This window comes from Excalfactoria chinensis, chromosome 10 (genome assembly GCF_039878825.1).
Source record: "Excalfactoria chinensis isolate bCotChi1 chromosome 10, bCotChi1.hap2, whole genome shotgun sequence".
Taxonomy (NCBI): domain Eukaryota; kingdom Metazoa; phylum Chordata; class Aves; order Galliformes; family Phasianidae; genus Excalfactoria; species Excalfactoria chinensis.
This window is the reverse complement of record NC_092834.1, coordinates 9748579-9765085: the sequence shown is the minus strand read 5'-3', so window position 1 is coordinate 9765085 and position 16507 is coordinate 9748579. Positions and strand designations below refer to the sequence as shown.

Below are 16507 nucleotides of genomic sequence, written 5' to 3'. Positions count from 1 at the left end.
GCTAGATGGGAGCTTCAACTCCATTGCACTGTTTGGAATAAATAACTGGGAAAGGAAACTTCCCCTATTCCTTGGGCAGAGGTAGTGTAGAATTTAGTTCAGAACAGGAATCACGACTCACCAACTGGTAATCCTGTGTAAATGTCAATGAAGAAGCCGGGCCTTTGACTTCCACAGAGTGTGGAGAACTCATCTGGAACAGGGAAACAAAGCAGCAGGAAAATAAAGCATAGTTCAAGTTAATCAACAGCCAAAAATTCACTATATCCTTAATCTACAGTCCACAATTCACTACATCTATTGTCTAAGAATATTTCTTGTTCTGCTTTTAAGCACCTGCAGGGCATGCAGGAGTATGCAGACCTCCAGGGCTCACCCTGTGATGTGCTTGGTACACATGCAGGTTTTCATTCAAAGGCCCCTGAGAACAGCATATACAAAGATGCCGAACACTTGGGCTCACATCCTGGTTTTCCTGTGCATACGCTTATCTTTGCATTACATTTTCTGTGTACAAGTCAGATCTGACTTTAAAAAATCTGAACCATAAGTTGGAAGTTATCCAGTTAATTGTCTAGGAAGTTTGATCTTGAAGCAAACCAACTCAAAACAGAATGGGAAGTCCCAGGCGCAGCTATTTGGTCTAAACCAATGTGGAGGTTTCCTGTATGCCCACAGAACTCATCCAGAAACTGCTATGTCTTATATGTAGCTGCTTGACACAGATCATTCTCAGAAGAAACTGAGGTTCTTCTGTCAATTCATGGTAAACAAAAAATCCCCCTATGGCAATCAACAGTCAGAGCACAGCAATGTTTGTTAGAGTAATGCCAGCCTTGTCCCTGCCTCAGTGTGCCTTGAGTAACAGGCATGTGCGAAGAGAGAAACCAAGTCTCTCATACAGGGATAAACGTCACAGAGGAGGCATGTATGGCCCAGCAGTCTGCACACACACCACTCCAAAAGGATGTAAACATACACCTTCATTGTGACTAGGGTTGATTCCATACAGATCAAAAGTAATCACTACATTTTAGACACATAAGACAAGAGTAATCCATCTCTTTCTCTAGCAATATTGCACCTGCTAATTGTAAGCATGTTACTAAAGCTTTTGCAATGATTTGCAATGGGAAAAAAAAAAAAAAGTACCAGTGCTAGGGATAGGACACTGTTCACAAGGCTTATTCCATGCACGTCCAATGTTGTACGAACAGCAGCACATTTTCTTGGTCATGTTGAAGAGTAATTCGCCATCACAGGTTTGATTGTCAGCATAGTAATTTCTGTAGCATAGACTTCTTCTCATATCTGTAAAAATGAAAAACAAAACAAAACAAAACAAAAGGAAAATGCTTTAGCAGCTCTTATGGATGATGATGAACCTGAAGGGCTTTGGAGCTATCTCCTTCATATATGCACTTATTAGATGCCTGTTAAGTAGATGATGTCGCACTGTAAAATAGTATATTAAAATTTATTCCTACAGTATTTCTAGTTTTACTAATCACCTGCAGAAGCTTTCAACTGAAAGGGTGAGGTGGAAACTGGAGTGAACACAGAAAATATCAAATCAAAGGAGTAATTCTGATGAGATACTAAAATAACCCAATAAAAGCGATCTACCATGATTCATGCAATAAGATTAATGAAAGAAGCTAGATCTTTTGTTTGGTTAACTCTCATATAACTACATTTGAGGAATAATTCTGATTTGTGCCAGCTATGCCCCTGGCCCATAAAGCTTAAGAAAACCCTACATACCCATACAGTTGTTCCCTCCATTGACTTGCATGTAATCAGGAGGACAGATGCAGGTGTAGTTCCCAACAGTATTGTAACATGTGCCAGGTCCACAAATGCCAGGTGTATCACACTCATTCACATCTAGAAGAGAACAAAACGGCAGTGAGCGGCCACAGCAATTTTCTCATAATGCCCCCAAAAACAAAGCAATACCTCAGGTTCATTTTCAAGGAGAGATCAATTCTGCTACGTGTTGATTTTTCATCATTTTATACAAATAAAAGCAGAATAGTTAAGTGAATGCTACCTACCGTCACATACTCGAGTCTCCTCATTCAAATAGTAACCTGATGGACATTGACACTGGAAGCTCCCAAACGTATTAATACATTTTCCTCCTTGGCAGAGCCCAGGCAGTTCTTGACATTCATCAATATCTGTTCAAACAAATTCACAGATATTATCTCATCTCATTCATGTTTTTCCACAAAAAACAACACTGAAGAGTTTCATGGTTTTAGATGTGTAAAAATAGGAAAATGTAAACATTACCCTCTAATATAACTGTAATAGGGTTTGGTCGGAATCCTTCTCCTCCCGGGCAAAGAACCTTATACTCAGCTGTAAACAAAATAAAACTATGAATCTACAGTAGTAGAAACGTTTTCAGCATAATTATCTTTGAAAATTAGTCAAATTATTGCAGGAAAATTTAAATGAAAAGATGCTCAGTAACCAGATATCAACATTAGATTTTACAGCTGTTATTCCATTTAGTAATGTCAAGTGTTTTATGTAATAGAATACATACATAAAAGTGACCATAATATTCTAAATAGATAATCTTTTTGAAAGGCATGTAGAAGTTCTGATTAACAGTGCTGAGGTTCTTCAGAAACCTCTTCCCTGCATGCATACAACAAATGATCACACCGGGACTTATTAGAAAAACAAGACAAAACAACAAAAAAAAAAGGTGTATGGTTAACTCTAACCAGGGAAAGCTGACTTACTTGTGTTCACAGATGGGCACTGTTCACAGGGAACTCCCCAAGCTCTGCCCAGGGAGCAGCAACAGGAAGCCTTAGAAACACCCACTCCAATCTCATTGCTGCAGAAGGTGCCACCATTATCTCCACGAGTTTTAATGTCCAGGTAACAGTTGCCAGATCGTGTATCTATGTGGAATGCACATAATAACAAACATATTACCAGAGAAGAAAGCAAGCAACAGAAACAAGTCATGATAAGCACACCCTTAGAAAGCCCTCCTTTCTTTTAGGACATCTAAAGAAAGTAACTTGTGTTGTCCAGGAGGACCCAGCCCTCCTCTCTTAGATATGACAGCGCTGCCCATCTCTTTGTTTTGTTGGACTTTTCACAAAGTAGGGAATTTATTCAATATGACCAGGGGAAGTTCAGCCACATTTGTACATCCTTTCCAGAATGAAAACACCTACACATTAGGGATTTTAAATACACTTGAATTTTTTTAGCATCTCTATGCCCACTTAAAATAAAAGCCAAAAAAATATCAGAGGAGTACCAAGCAGCTGGAGTCTAATACAAGAGCTCTTCCATTGGTCATGAAAGCTGCATCTAGCCAAGCTGCACTCAATGCTACAAGAGCACGAGTGGCTTTGTACCACAACTTCATTTGCCTGCTACCTTGGGGCCAGCTGGATGTTGGTTTAAGGTTGTTGAATTTTAAAACAGTCTCATGCTTATTTTAAATTGTGGACACCTATAACAAGCAGCAAGGCACTGCTGGCATGTTACATCACTCTGGACATATTCCCACTGCTCTATTAGAACTTCGAAAGCCATGGGCAGTGGGGCGAGAGTTTGTTCTAGCCCTCTTCCATGAGCTAAATCATTATTCCTAAACAGTTAGCCTTACAGCCTCTCTGCGTTAACTTCACTTCTTAATGAATGCAATGAATGGTTCCTTACCAACACAGCCAACACGGGTGGGATTCAGCTCAAAATCAGGAGGGCACTCACAGGTGTAACTACCAGCAGTATTGACACATGTGCCGCTAATGCAGGTTGTGGGGTCTGCACATTCATTAACATCTGCAAGAAAAAAACAGCAGGAGGTAAGCAAGTACACACTATCAATATATCAAATACCACCATATATCCATTTGTTCTGAAGTACTGATCTCCAAGAAGCTTTCAAATGTACACAGGCACTTTAGAAGTATAACACTAGCCTAAAATTAACTCTTCGTTGCACTCAGAAAAAACAGTGGAACCACGATCTATGAATTCACATACAGTATTCAAAAATACTTAAAAGGAAAGCTACATAACAAGCTCATTGCTTATGATACAGTGCTGTGACTGGAAACTATGGGGCACAACACATCTGTGCCTGGAAGATGTGAACAGGCAGAATTGTTATCTTTGCTGTAATTCTTTCCTTCTTTATTTAAGCCGATGTGATATCAGAGGCAGACAAAGAATGAGAAAGAGCAGTTTAGAGAAGGCCACTAGTATCTATTAGAGTAGAGTCCCCAGATTTTTAATGGAATTTCCTATGGAGTTGATAATAACACCAGCAGAAAATTAAAAAGCGTGCTGTTCAAAATCATCTTTACCTGTGCAATTACCACCACTTCTGTCCAACTCATAGCCCACTTCACACTCGCATCGGAAAAGTCCAGGAAGGTTATGACAAGTTCCGTAGACACAAATGTTAGGAAGTGAGCACTCATCGATATCTGACAGAGAAACAGGAGGGGAAACAATATGAATTTTCTTTAACTTTTTAATACAGGTACAGAAAACTACGAAATGGTTCAGAAAACGTGAATCTGGAAACCAACTGCTCCTGAGCACTGCATAAGATCAGAAAAAATAACATGCAAGATTAATGTCTGAGGCCTAAGTAACCTAATCCATAGCCTTTGTTTTGGGCAAAAGGCTCTTTGCAGTGTCACTAGAAGCCATGCCAGGAACAATCTGAGCTTATTAGTGGGCTAACCTGACAACTAGCAAAATTAAACATGGCAGGAGATAAGCTTTAAAAACCAAGTTTCTTCTAAATCAGCAGCTGTCTCCAGAAAGCAGGACTTCAGTGAAACAAAACTAAAAAAAATAGTAAAAAATCAGAAAACAACAACTTGGGCAAGAACGTGAATGCTAATATTCAGCTTTGACAGATTCTGAGTTTGGCACACCTGGAGCTCATTTTTGTGTGCTGTTTGTCCAAATCATCATATCCAATTTAGCATTTCAGCAATGCTGCACTGCACAAAGAACAGCTGACTTGATATGAAAAAAGAAGAGTGTTTACAAAGTATCTTAAAATTCTGCATTTAGCATGCATATCTGAGGCTTCCAGGATAGACTGTTTTAGCAACAGGAGTTAGACTCTATATAAGCTATTTAAAGTTAGCTAAAAGCTTTCTAAGTAAATTGTTGCATTAAACACTATGAAACTTAATATTGTTTCAGTTTACAGAAAAAATCAAGCTCATAAATTATTTCCCTTGGTAGATTACTTAAAATAATGCACAGAGCACTTCTGGGGGGAAGATATCCTATTTATAGTGGTGCACTTATGAACTCCATCGAACATCAGTTCTTATTGGTATGTCAGATGATACGGCTGTTGCTTCTTAACTGACTTAACTGATAAGTGCCACACAAACTGTGGATTTCAAGTGTTCCTACTGAATACACGACCTTAGTCACAATGGCAACATATTTAATTTGTTGGCTCTTTTTTTGTTGATCTTGTTGTACGCAAAGCTCTTACAAAAGAAAACAGGTAAGTGACAAATTACTTTCAAAACAGTACAAAAACTGTCGGTGAGGTTTCAAATTCTGATTCTGCAGATGGCAGAAGCCCCCAGAGCACATTCACTGTGTTAGCCACAAAACCAGCATTTTTCAGCGTCAAAGCCAAAATACCAACTTCTGCTTAACTGTAATGAATAAAATGAAGAACTGTTTGCAGACTAACCAGGATGAAACGGCTGCTGATCACATCATTTGGATCACCAATCACACCACAAATAACATGCACTAAGATGATAGTCTCCAACAAACCACTTCTCTCTATACAGCAGTCAATGAAGACGCAAAGGCTCATAATAAATATTAGCAACCTTTTTCTGTTTATATGTAAATGAATAATAAATTTCTGTATATATATAAAAGAAAAAAAGGCAGTTTGCAGAGTGCAGTTCAAATCCTATGGAGAGTTACCTTCGCATGCTTTCCCATCCAGACTTGGCAAAAATCCCATATCACATTCACAGCGATATCCTCCTGGGGCATTGAGGCACTGCCCATTTTCACAGAGATTCAAGTTTTCTGAGCATTCATCTAGGTCTGTAGAAGAAAGAGAAATTGCAGGGTTACAATAAACACGGTGTTATCCACAACACTTGTTTCAGCTGCAGTATGCAGTGTTCAAGGATTTTCACAATTCTGTACATGCAGAAGAAACTACAGTCTACTTAAGCTTAGAATCTATTACATAATACAGATTGGTATATTTTCTACATCAGGAAAATGCAGCTCCTAATAAAAAATGAATTCAGCTAGAGGGACAGACTGCTAATGAAGCTCCAGCTAACAGAAACTGGAGGCAGTATACATGGTCAAAATTTAGACTCAGAATGAGCATGTGAGTTTTATTATTGCTATGACTTCTATTACAGAAAGGCCTAGTGGCAGCAACAGAGATAAGAGGTCTACTGTGAAATGAATAGATACAATAATAGGTGGTCTCTATGACAAACAGAAAACACTAGCAAAGTGGCACTGAGGTGAAAATATTATCAAAATCAGACTGCAGTTAAACAGTTGAGAATAAACATTTTTAGGCATTTTTATAAAATTATTTTAATATGCGTGGCCCACTACTTAAATATCAATGCTGGCAGTCAATGAACTGGTTTACAAGTTGGATAAATAGTATGATCAAGCATTGTTTTAGTAAGTTTGCAACCTACTAGCACGAAAAGCTCAATGAAAACTTTCACTTTATGAAGAGAAAAAAGTGACTGCTTTAGGCTAGGTATAATATGCAGGATCTTTCAAGTTTGGGCAAATTGTATGAATTAGAAGACGGTGAAGGATGACACTCAAGAATAATTTCAAATCTTTAAAAGGTTTTGTTTGGTTTTTTTTAATCTGATATTGAATCATAGACTAACTTAGGATGTAAGGGACCACTGGAGGTCATCAGGTCCAGCCTCTGCCATAAAGAAGATTAATTTTAAAATTAGATCAGATTGCTCACAGCTTTTCCCAGCTGAGTTCCTAGTAACTCCAAAGATGGAGATCTTACAGTCTCTTTGGACACTTGCTGCAGCTTAAACGCTATCCTCCGAAATAGCAACCAAATACTGGGAGCATCAGACTTAATACAACACAATCCTTGAACTGACTCGCACTTTATATTCCAGCTGAATGGGAATTATGAGTACAAAGTCACAAAGTTTACGCTGTGAATATTAATTCACTGATATTTATGTTTAAATTTTAATACTAATAAATGTAAGTGCCAGGTGAATATTCGAGCACGGTACTTTTCTTGTTCCTAAGTAAGCTCACCTGTACAAGTGAAGCCATCCCCAGTATAACCTTCTTTACACAGGCAGCGGTAAGAGCCCATTGTATTCTTGCAGTCAGCATGTGGGCTACACATGTGGGTTCCATTGGAGCACTCATCCAGATCTTTAAAATAATAGTAACTTTTTAAAAATCAACATTAGTCAACAAAACAAAACCAACTCAGCACAAATACACACTTTAAATAGCATGTGGCATACAGAACCTCTACTTACAATAATCACCTGTATACTAAAACTTACACATATGTGGAGCCATGTGATTGGAAAAGCAGGCACAATTTATTTGCAGCCCAGAAAAGCAGTCTGACAAGGTAAGTGTGAATGAGGAAGCCTCAGGCTAAGAACTTCTGTGTTACATCTTGTTTTCACAGGGAGTACTGAGAGACCTCTCACTGTCTCTCAAGAGCCACAAGCTGCTCCGAAGGACACATTGTCTCTCCCCATGGTCCAGTCCACTTCCACTGTTTCATAAACCAAACATGAGATAATGTTGATTTCAGTTACCATGGCAGAGAATTTGCCCTCCAACGGATCATGTCAAATTGACCTAACAAGCAGGATAACAGCTTCTCTTCTCAGTTTGCAGGTGTGGTATTGTTTTTTCCAGAGTTGCTGAGCTCCAGTGTTGATCAGACCTTATAAGTAAATACAAATGCATACAACTCTCACCTGTGCATTTGATACCATTTCCAATCCAGCCGACGCTGCAGCTACATTTGAAACTTCCTGCTGTGTTTGTACAAATGGCGTGTCTATCACAGTTATGGGCTCCAATTTCACACTCATTGATATCTGTAAACACAGAGATGTTTGAAGAGCTCATGGATCAAACTTTCTCATAGACAGACCACTGATACAGTTATTTCTCAGGAAAGAGAACATGAACACGAGTCAGCACTCTTTACAACATGACATTTAAAAGTGATACAGAGGAGAAATAAAACTACAAAGAGCAGCAAAGAAGCATGCAGTGTGTTTCAGATGTACTGGATTACTACCAAATTTCTGATAGGTATTTAAAACAATGTTTCTGCATTTCACTCCAACGCTTTTTACAACTAAGGAGGAAACACGTAGCAGTTTTTCTTCTTTTTCTAACCAGTGCATTCACAAAGAAGATGAGGACACAGCCTTTGGGAAGAAGAGGACTAGCAACTATAAAGATTACCACTGCAGATGTTCGGCATCCAGGGATGCTGCATTCCCATTTGCCCATCCTGGGGTCCACAGAGAAGGACTCAGGTGGCTCTGCAGTGCATGGCTTACTAAAAGGTGTCGGAGGAGACTATTGCACAGAGACTCCTGGAACACAGCACTCCCATGTTCCCCATAGGTATCTTCAAGGATGCTGATGAACATCAGCTGGGTGCCATATGCAAATTCCTAGAATCATCCCCAGACAGTTAATGAAGCCAGGTTCTGCTTTGCCAGATACTGTGTGGAAGGTGGAGAATGGGCTCTATCACTGTATTTGTTGTGATAGCTGATGGAGGCAAAGATTACCAGGCATGCAGGTTATTAACACAGCGAAAAAAAGGTTAACATCCTCATCCTTAGAGATACCAGGCAGCAAGCAATCCAAACTTTTATGTAACACATTCATGCCAGCACATTCTACTTGAATATTTGCTTTTTTCACATTATTTTGATTCTCAGACATTCTCTGGCAATGTCAAAACGTATAGACAGAAAAAAAACAAACTGAACTCCACTCTTCCTCGTCATAAAACAATATTAATGTTCCGTATAAGTACTTGGAGAATGTATAAACTCAAAGGCAAAGTTTTCAGAATTTACTACTGGTAACTAAAACAAATCCATCAGAAATTTTCTTACACATCTGAGCTTTTACAGTGCTCTCCGTAACCAAGATCTAACTGTGCTTTACAAATATACAGGATGTAAATCATTCACATCAAACAACTTAATATTTTTTATCAGTTTTTCAGCACTCCCAGATGCCTATGCTACTGCAGTAAGACAAAGCATGACATTTTGTACAACGCTGATGGAAAGGGAAAACAATGCAAATGAACTGTGCATTATTCCATACATAAAAATCCAGCTCAGATCCCTTTTGGGAAGATGACTAAGAAAGGATATGAGCCATCGACCAGTTAGCAGTCACCACGGCTCTTAGCCCCAAACCCTTAAACCTTACCTACCATAGTGCCTAAAAGTAATTAGCTCCTTAAGGAGGGCAAGAGAGTGGAGCTACTAGAGACACTGTCCATATAAGATCTTAGCCATTTCCTTTATAGCCCTTAGGTTTTCTGTTCACCCTTCTTTGATGTAAGGCTTGATGCCCTACACATTTATTCTGTCATTTCACAAAAGCTACATGTTGCTCTGAGAAGCAGATAATACATATCTTTCATCCTACTATTCAATTCTCAGGTCCAGAAATTACCCAAACACACCGATTGCTTAAGTCTATGTAGGGAAACTGCATCTAATCTTATTCCTCTGAGTTTTTTTTCTAAACAAGACACTGAATCAAAACTCCAGACATGAGTATTCCCATAATCCGAACACTGAAATCCAGATACAGATCTAAGTCTGGCAGCTGGAATCTACTACTAAGGAATGCTGACTGTACCAACAAGATTGAAAACATACAAACGGACACTAACTTTCAAAAACTTTAAAAGCAAAGAAGCATCGGGAGCAGATAATCTCAGAGAATATTTCCTTCATCATGTGCAGAACCTCATATGCCGATAACATCACCCTAATGAGAAACTAGTGTCTGTTTGAAATCTTCAGGGTGGTCAGAAAAAAAACACTCATTTTGGCTAGGACTGAAGGGAAAGACTAGAAGGAATTTCTAGAGGTCAGTTATGGTATAACACTGACATAAAAAAGCTGACATAAAAAACACTCCATATTTTAACCTTTACATGATTTTTAAAACCAAACTGTTAAACCTCAGCTAACATTGTGATTGCTCTGCATTTGATTATTTGATGCTTTGAAACAATCACGTTTCCTTATAGCCTTTGAAGCACAACAAAACAACAAAAATCATCATCAGTTGAGATACTTCTGCCAAGAATTCTTCTGAACCGCCAGCAAACACAAACAGAAACTTGCATGCAACATCTACGCCACAATGAAGTCATGTTCAGGCTCAATTTTAAGGCAATCTAAAAACAATTTTCAATTCTACATGAAGCATCTCCATCCCATTTTGCACTGGCTCACTAACAGCCTGCACCCAAGAGTCTCCATTAACATCTCCCAGTGGGAGAGAAAGAAATTGCTGCAGTTTCTCACAGCTCATGAGATGAGCACCTTTCTCCTACCAAACTTCTTGCTCACCTATCAGCTCTCTGACACAAAGGCTAAAAGGCTTGGAATCTCCTGTGGGATGAAACTTGTGAACACAACTGTATATCCACACTGGGGTATTTATAACGATCAACTTTCTCAGATATCACCCACTGAAATGCCATTCCACTTTCTCTGAACAAAACCCTGAAATCCTTTTTAGTTTTTATCCACACACACACACAAATAAAATAAAATAAAATAAAATAATAAAATAAAATCTTTGTAATGCTTTTTGCCTGGGTAAATATCAAATGGGGAATGACAAATATATCTTCTAACGTCTTATACCTCTACATGTATGTTGTAGGGATCATTTCATTGATGCATGGAAAAGCTTTCATATATTTAGATGAAAGCTGATCGAGGTATATAATGTACCAACACTAGCTTTGTCCCAGATTTTACTTATTTTCAAATCTATCTGTATTTAACTCGCTCATTATTTTACTGTAATTCCTATTCTCTCCTTTCATTGCATAGCTGAGGTATAAGCCTAAATTTATTGCACTGCAATTATTTCCAAGGCAGAAGAGATCTCAGCCCAAACATGGTCCTGTGTAAATGGGGCAGTGAAATCAATGGAATTTATGCCTGCTTATACTGGAGCTTAATATGGATTTATGTTGCCATAAGTATTGAATTATGACTTCACAGAATGAAAGAAAAAGGAGAAGTTGAGCTCTGCAGGGGAAAAATTAATACAACATAAATATCTTTAATAAGAGCAAGAGTCCAGATTGTGCTGTCTGCATGGCAGTACAAACAGTACTACTCTTCAGATAACTCCGTCTCTTTTCACGCAATTGTTTGAAGAGTAAGGCATTACTCAGTATGAGTAAAGGTATCAAGACCCAAAGAGCACACACGAGGGTGCTACCCAGGACAGTGTTTAACACAAGGATGGCCTATTTCTATTGACTTCAGTGGGATTTTCATTAAAGAGTAGAAGAATGAGTCACTGATTTATATCAACCTTCTACTTCTGCCTCCAGTATGTGGCTATGACAAGCCAAAGAAAATAAAGACATTCCAAGACTGACACTGCATCCTCAGCCAGTCCCACTGTGCCCCAGTCCTGCTGCACACATGTTCTCAGCTTTGTAATTGCACAACTCCCATTAATACTAAGGGAGTTGTCTGCCTACAACAGATGAGAATACGCATGATAAATAGTATGCAGATCTGACATCATAGCAATCCCAAGCACTATGGGGAAAAAAAAAACAAACAACAAACGTCAGTCACCCTATTTTGTTGGTTTCTTTAGTTCTCTTCTCTGGACAAATACTTTTACTCTCAAGATTTTGGCAATTAATAAAGCATCTCTTCCATTAATCACAGAGGTACAAGTTCTTAGGGCTGTGCACGTGCAGCAGAAATGCACACAATATAACCTGTTGTGTAGGCAGTATGCTTGCAAATACAGCAACTGAATGCAAGAGACAGACAGAACCTGCATGGAGAATCTCCATATAGTCTGCAAGTGGATCGTTAAAAATCAATCAGGGAGCAGTGAACAGATAAATCACTTCATTCTCACTTGCATGCAAGAAACATCCAAAATCAGAGGAAATTCTACATTTGACCAGAGTGTGAGTAAACACTAACCCACGCCATGACAATTCACACGTCTGCCATAATACATGAAGGCATCAAGGTACTTTGTGTACATTTTCTTTTCATTTTCCCTGTGGATTCAATAGCCTATAATGTTTCTTAGCAAAGTGTGAATTTAGTCTCTGCCTATAAATTAGTGCTGCTTGTCAAGAATTATGCAAATCCCTTAAGCATTTTCTGGCTTTTTAATTTTTTTTGGCACTCTTTGCAGATCTGTGCATTCTATTCCACTGACGTTCCACTGGTATTTCAGGCCTGGGCCCAATTCCCACCATGCTGGTCGTCTGATGGAAGTCACGAGGCATTTCCTCCTTCTGGGATGCTGCCCATGTAATCAGGTGAGTAAAGGGAGCCATGAAGGGGGGAATACTTTTCAGAAAGGAGAAGACTGTGAATTTGAGCTTAGTGCTCATTGTAACATAATGAGAAGAAACATACATGGAAAATTTCTCTAGTCAAGCTCTATGCCTGTAAGATTGTTTTCTTCTTTGGGAATCACTTTTAGATTTAGCATACTGCACCATGAGTTGAGTTCCTCTTGGAATTTCACAAGGGGCAGATCAGTTCTTGCCTTACATCACCATCTTGGGGAGCAGTATGTTGTTGCTGGACAGATGCCTACTCAAAATACTCTCCTTCTGTAATACCCTCAAGTTGGCGGGCAACATCTTAACATTATCATTTTTTGGTGGTTGGCCTGATACAGCCTGCTCCCAAATTCATAATGGGAAATGCATGTGTTTCACTGATACCAGAATTCTCTTGTGCCATCAGACTGAAGCACAGTGTACTATGAGGGGCAAGAAGCCAAAGGCAGGGGAGAGAGAGGCAAGCACATTGTGCAAGTGTTATGGACCTACTTCTGAGGGCACAGACAGGACTTACCTCCTCCTTTCATCTTATCAGGTATCTTTTTAGCTATTATTTTCAGTCATGTAAGTATGGGATAGTGTGCACTCACTCTATGGTTATCATTACTGAGTGACAGCAAGTAGATTTAAGCACCAAAGTGCCACCTCACCAAGGCCATAGCTGTAAACTTGCCTTTCCCGACACAGTACCACCACAGCCCACATGAAGTCATCAGAGCAGAAACCAGCCCCAGCTCTCCAGTCCCAAAGGCACACTGTGGAGAAGGCCAACCAACTATCTGATCATCTCTGGTTTTGACCTGATGAATGTCTCAGGCAACTTCGGCCCCCAAGTTCCACTTACTCAGCTTGACTTTGTGAAGAGCACCCCAACCTCAAGTGTGTCCAAGGAGAGCTGCACCAGGAGCACACAGCTCTAACTGGCAAAGATGGGTGGGGCCAGCCAGAGAAAAATATTTTCCTCTGTGAAAGTATCAGAGCAAGGAAAGTTAAGACTGCATCAACAATGAAATATTGCTAATTTACAGGCAATGCTCCAGAGTGGTGATGAATCACAAAATGCAAATACATGTGCCAATACAGAATTCAATCTCTGCACAAACACACCAATACTTTATTAACAGAAAAAGCAGAGAAATTTGTCATGAAACTCAGCAGTCTGGAACTGGGATAGGGGAAAGCTTGCAGTCTTTTCACTAGTGGCTGTGTACCACTGCCTGCCTAGAAAAAGCCAAAACGAACTGCTCTGTGTCAGCCTTGTCACAGTTTGCTTTACAAAAGGAAATTAAGCCATCTGTAGCGCTTTACCTTTACTTTATCATACAGTTACAATGTGTAGCTGTGCATACAATATTTTTACTTTTATATTTGTTACTAAACTCAGTCCACATTCTTAGTGAGAACCAGGGAGGAGGGGGGAATAACATCTGTGTGGGATGGGAATGTAAGTCAGTGGGTGGATTCTGAATCCTGTTAAGTGATTGGGGAAAAAAACATGTTTATTTGTTAAAATGGAAACAATCACTAATGACAAGGGAGATGAAATATTTAGACAAAACTGTAATGGAACCCAGAGGATGTTATTTAGTTGTTCTCATGGAACTGAGAACCTCCCATTGAACACATTTTTGTAATTTTTTTTCATGGGAGTTCCTAAAAATTGTGAATGCTTTTGATCTGTCTGTAAGACAAGAGTTAAAGTCAAGGTGCTGTTGGTAGGATCACTCCAAAAGATGTCTTATAAGATGCTTTCATGGGCTCCTTTACCCAAGCATATGAGACTCAGCTCTGATAACTCAGGCCATGCAAATATGACATGTGGAATCCACAGGTTTCCACCAGTATTTCAGGCCTTTTAAAAGTCATAATATGAGAACCTGTACACTGCAGATCCTGCAGTAGTACATGTAACCTATGCTTCAGTCCCTACACAGAGCCTCTTCAGCAGGAAACTAATCTAAGAAGGCTCTCCTTCCTTCCTTCCTTCTCTGAAGAGTTAAATCCAAAAGATTGTGGTGATATGAATATGATCCCATCTCAGTTTTATCACTGTCACTTAACACTTCACCTTTTTACCTTGGGCATCTTTTGAATTACTGAAGACCTCTAAAGCATCTGCCATAATAAAGGTATCCTGGTGAATACCTTCCTCTCTGGTACACTGGCTTTCACCCAGGATAAGCAAAGGATGGGCTGTCGGAAATGCAAATACATGGGAGGCAGTGGGAAAGACCCACATGGCGGATAGCATCCACCCAGAAGGCTGGGCTTGGCTGGGACCAGGAGGGAGGGATTTCCCTGCCTCTCTGTTAACAGAAAATGTGTTTATTGAGACATTTGCTACTACCCAGAGCCACATGCTGCCAAAATTGTGGTTATTTCCAGGCACTTCCTCAGAAGCCATACCTCAGATTACTCTCTTGCCTCCAGGACCTTTCTCTGCCTTTTGTCTTCTACTAGTTTCTTCATCTTCCCTGACTGCTCCTAACCATCAGTTATTATACTGGGAATGATAGTTGCGCCATGTGTAACTGATCAGCATGAGGGTTTTCAGGTCTAGAGAACTGAAGAGCTACACATAATTTAGGGTAAAAACAAAGAACAATGAAATATTGGTCTACAGGGTACAATTAGGTTTTCTTGGATTTAGATCAGTTCATATGTAAGTCAAAGGCAGCTGTTACTAATGCATAACTATTCATCCACAATCCAATATGCAATGTACAACTTCAGCTCACGGATTGTTCTATGAGAGCTGTTAAAAACCAGCTTCTATACTTGGGGCACTTACAGAAGTATATTATTAACTCTGTACAATAAGAGCAGACCAAGAATAAAAGTTTGTCCCAAAAACATTGCCAGAAATGTGTTTACTCGAAGTCTACATTGAAAATTATATTAAACATATGTTCGTATTCATATTTTGGGCAAAGCTTAAGACTCTCAACACCTTGGCTTGAGACACCAGCACTAGGATTATTAATATCATGCCCTCTAACTCTGTGCATTTGAAGCTCATTTATGTTAGTTGTCAATATATTAACTACTCCAAATTCTGATTTTGCTCATATAATGTAGTTGGGTACTGTACTGTTGCCTCTTTGCCAAGGACTGAGAATATATTTCAAATCATTTTTGTTTGCCAAAACAACACTTGGAACAGATACCTGCTATATGCACCCATAGTATACAATTAACTAACTTTAAACCACTGTGGTCCTTAGTTGTCTTAAGTTACAGCCAACAGCATTTTCTATTCTACTAAATCAACAACAATGTGGTGAGCTCCTAGCAGCCATTTTATCACTCATTTCAGCAGAAGGTGCATTGGGCAGAATGCTGTGCTACCCAAGATCAGCAGAAGAGAAGTTCAGCACATTTGAATAAAGATTACAATATTTAAAGCAGATAAATAAAAGAATCTCAGTAAGAGGAGGAAAAAAGGACTCACAGAATCACAACTGTAACTCAAGGTTAACTATTAACTTCAAAACATACCTGTGCAACCAGTTGTGCCTTTCTTGCCTGAATATCCCATATCACAATGGCAGATAAACGAGCCTTTTGTGTTCTCACAGGTTCCACTCAGACAAATGTTTGGATGCAGATCACATTCATTAACATCTAAAAAAGAAAACATTATTTAATATTTATTAAATAAAATTCTTAGAAAATAACTAGCAAAATCTCTGAGACACAATTCATTGGAAAAAACTCAGAAGCATTACTACTGTCCAAAGAATGACTATGGCTGTTCACTTATGTTTTCTATGTGTATACATGTTTGTGTGAACACAGTTACAGATGTCTTTATACGCACACACAGCTGCATACATTATCCTGTTT

General features: G+C 39.1%; 1 protein-coding gene across 3 annotated transcripts in view; it reads right to left on the bottom strand.

Annotated features, from left to right (window-relative positions):
• FBN1 (fibrillin 1) overlaps nucleotides 1-16507 on the bottom strand; it is a 139985-nt gene that overhangs the window by 27325 nt on the left and 96153 nt on the right. For all 3 annotated transcript variants that reach the window (XR_011904909.1, XR_011904908.1, XM_072346019.1), the window contains exons 32-43: nucleotides 16160-16285; nucleotides 8010-8132; nucleotides 7321-7443; nucleotides 5965-6090; nucleotides 4350-4472; nucleotides 3700-3822; nucleotides 2760-2924; nucleotides 2299-2367; nucleotides 2058-2183; nucleotides 1765-1887; nucleotides 1153-1311; nucleotides 122-193 (exon numbers count right to left, since the gene is read on the bottom strand). Coding sequence is in view for 1 of the 3 variants with exons in the window: in XM_072346019.1 (XP_072202120.1) it covers nucleotides 122-193; nucleotides 1153-1311; nucleotides 1765-1887; nucleotides 2058-2183; nucleotides 2299-2367; nucleotides 2760-2924; nucleotides 3700-3822; nucleotides 4350-4472; nucleotides 5965-6090; nucleotides 7321-7443; nucleotides 8010-8132; nucleotides 16160-16285 (1458 nt within the window). In the remaining 2 variants the exon portion in view is untranslated. The remainder of the gene's footprint in view (nucleotides 1-121; nucleotides 194-1152; nucleotides 1312-1764; nucleotides 1888-2057; nucleotides 2184-2298; nucleotides 2368-2759; nucleotides 2925-3699; nucleotides 3823-4349; nucleotides 4473-5964; nucleotides 6091-7320; nucleotides 7444-8009; nucleotides 8133-16159; nucleotides 16286-16507) is intronic.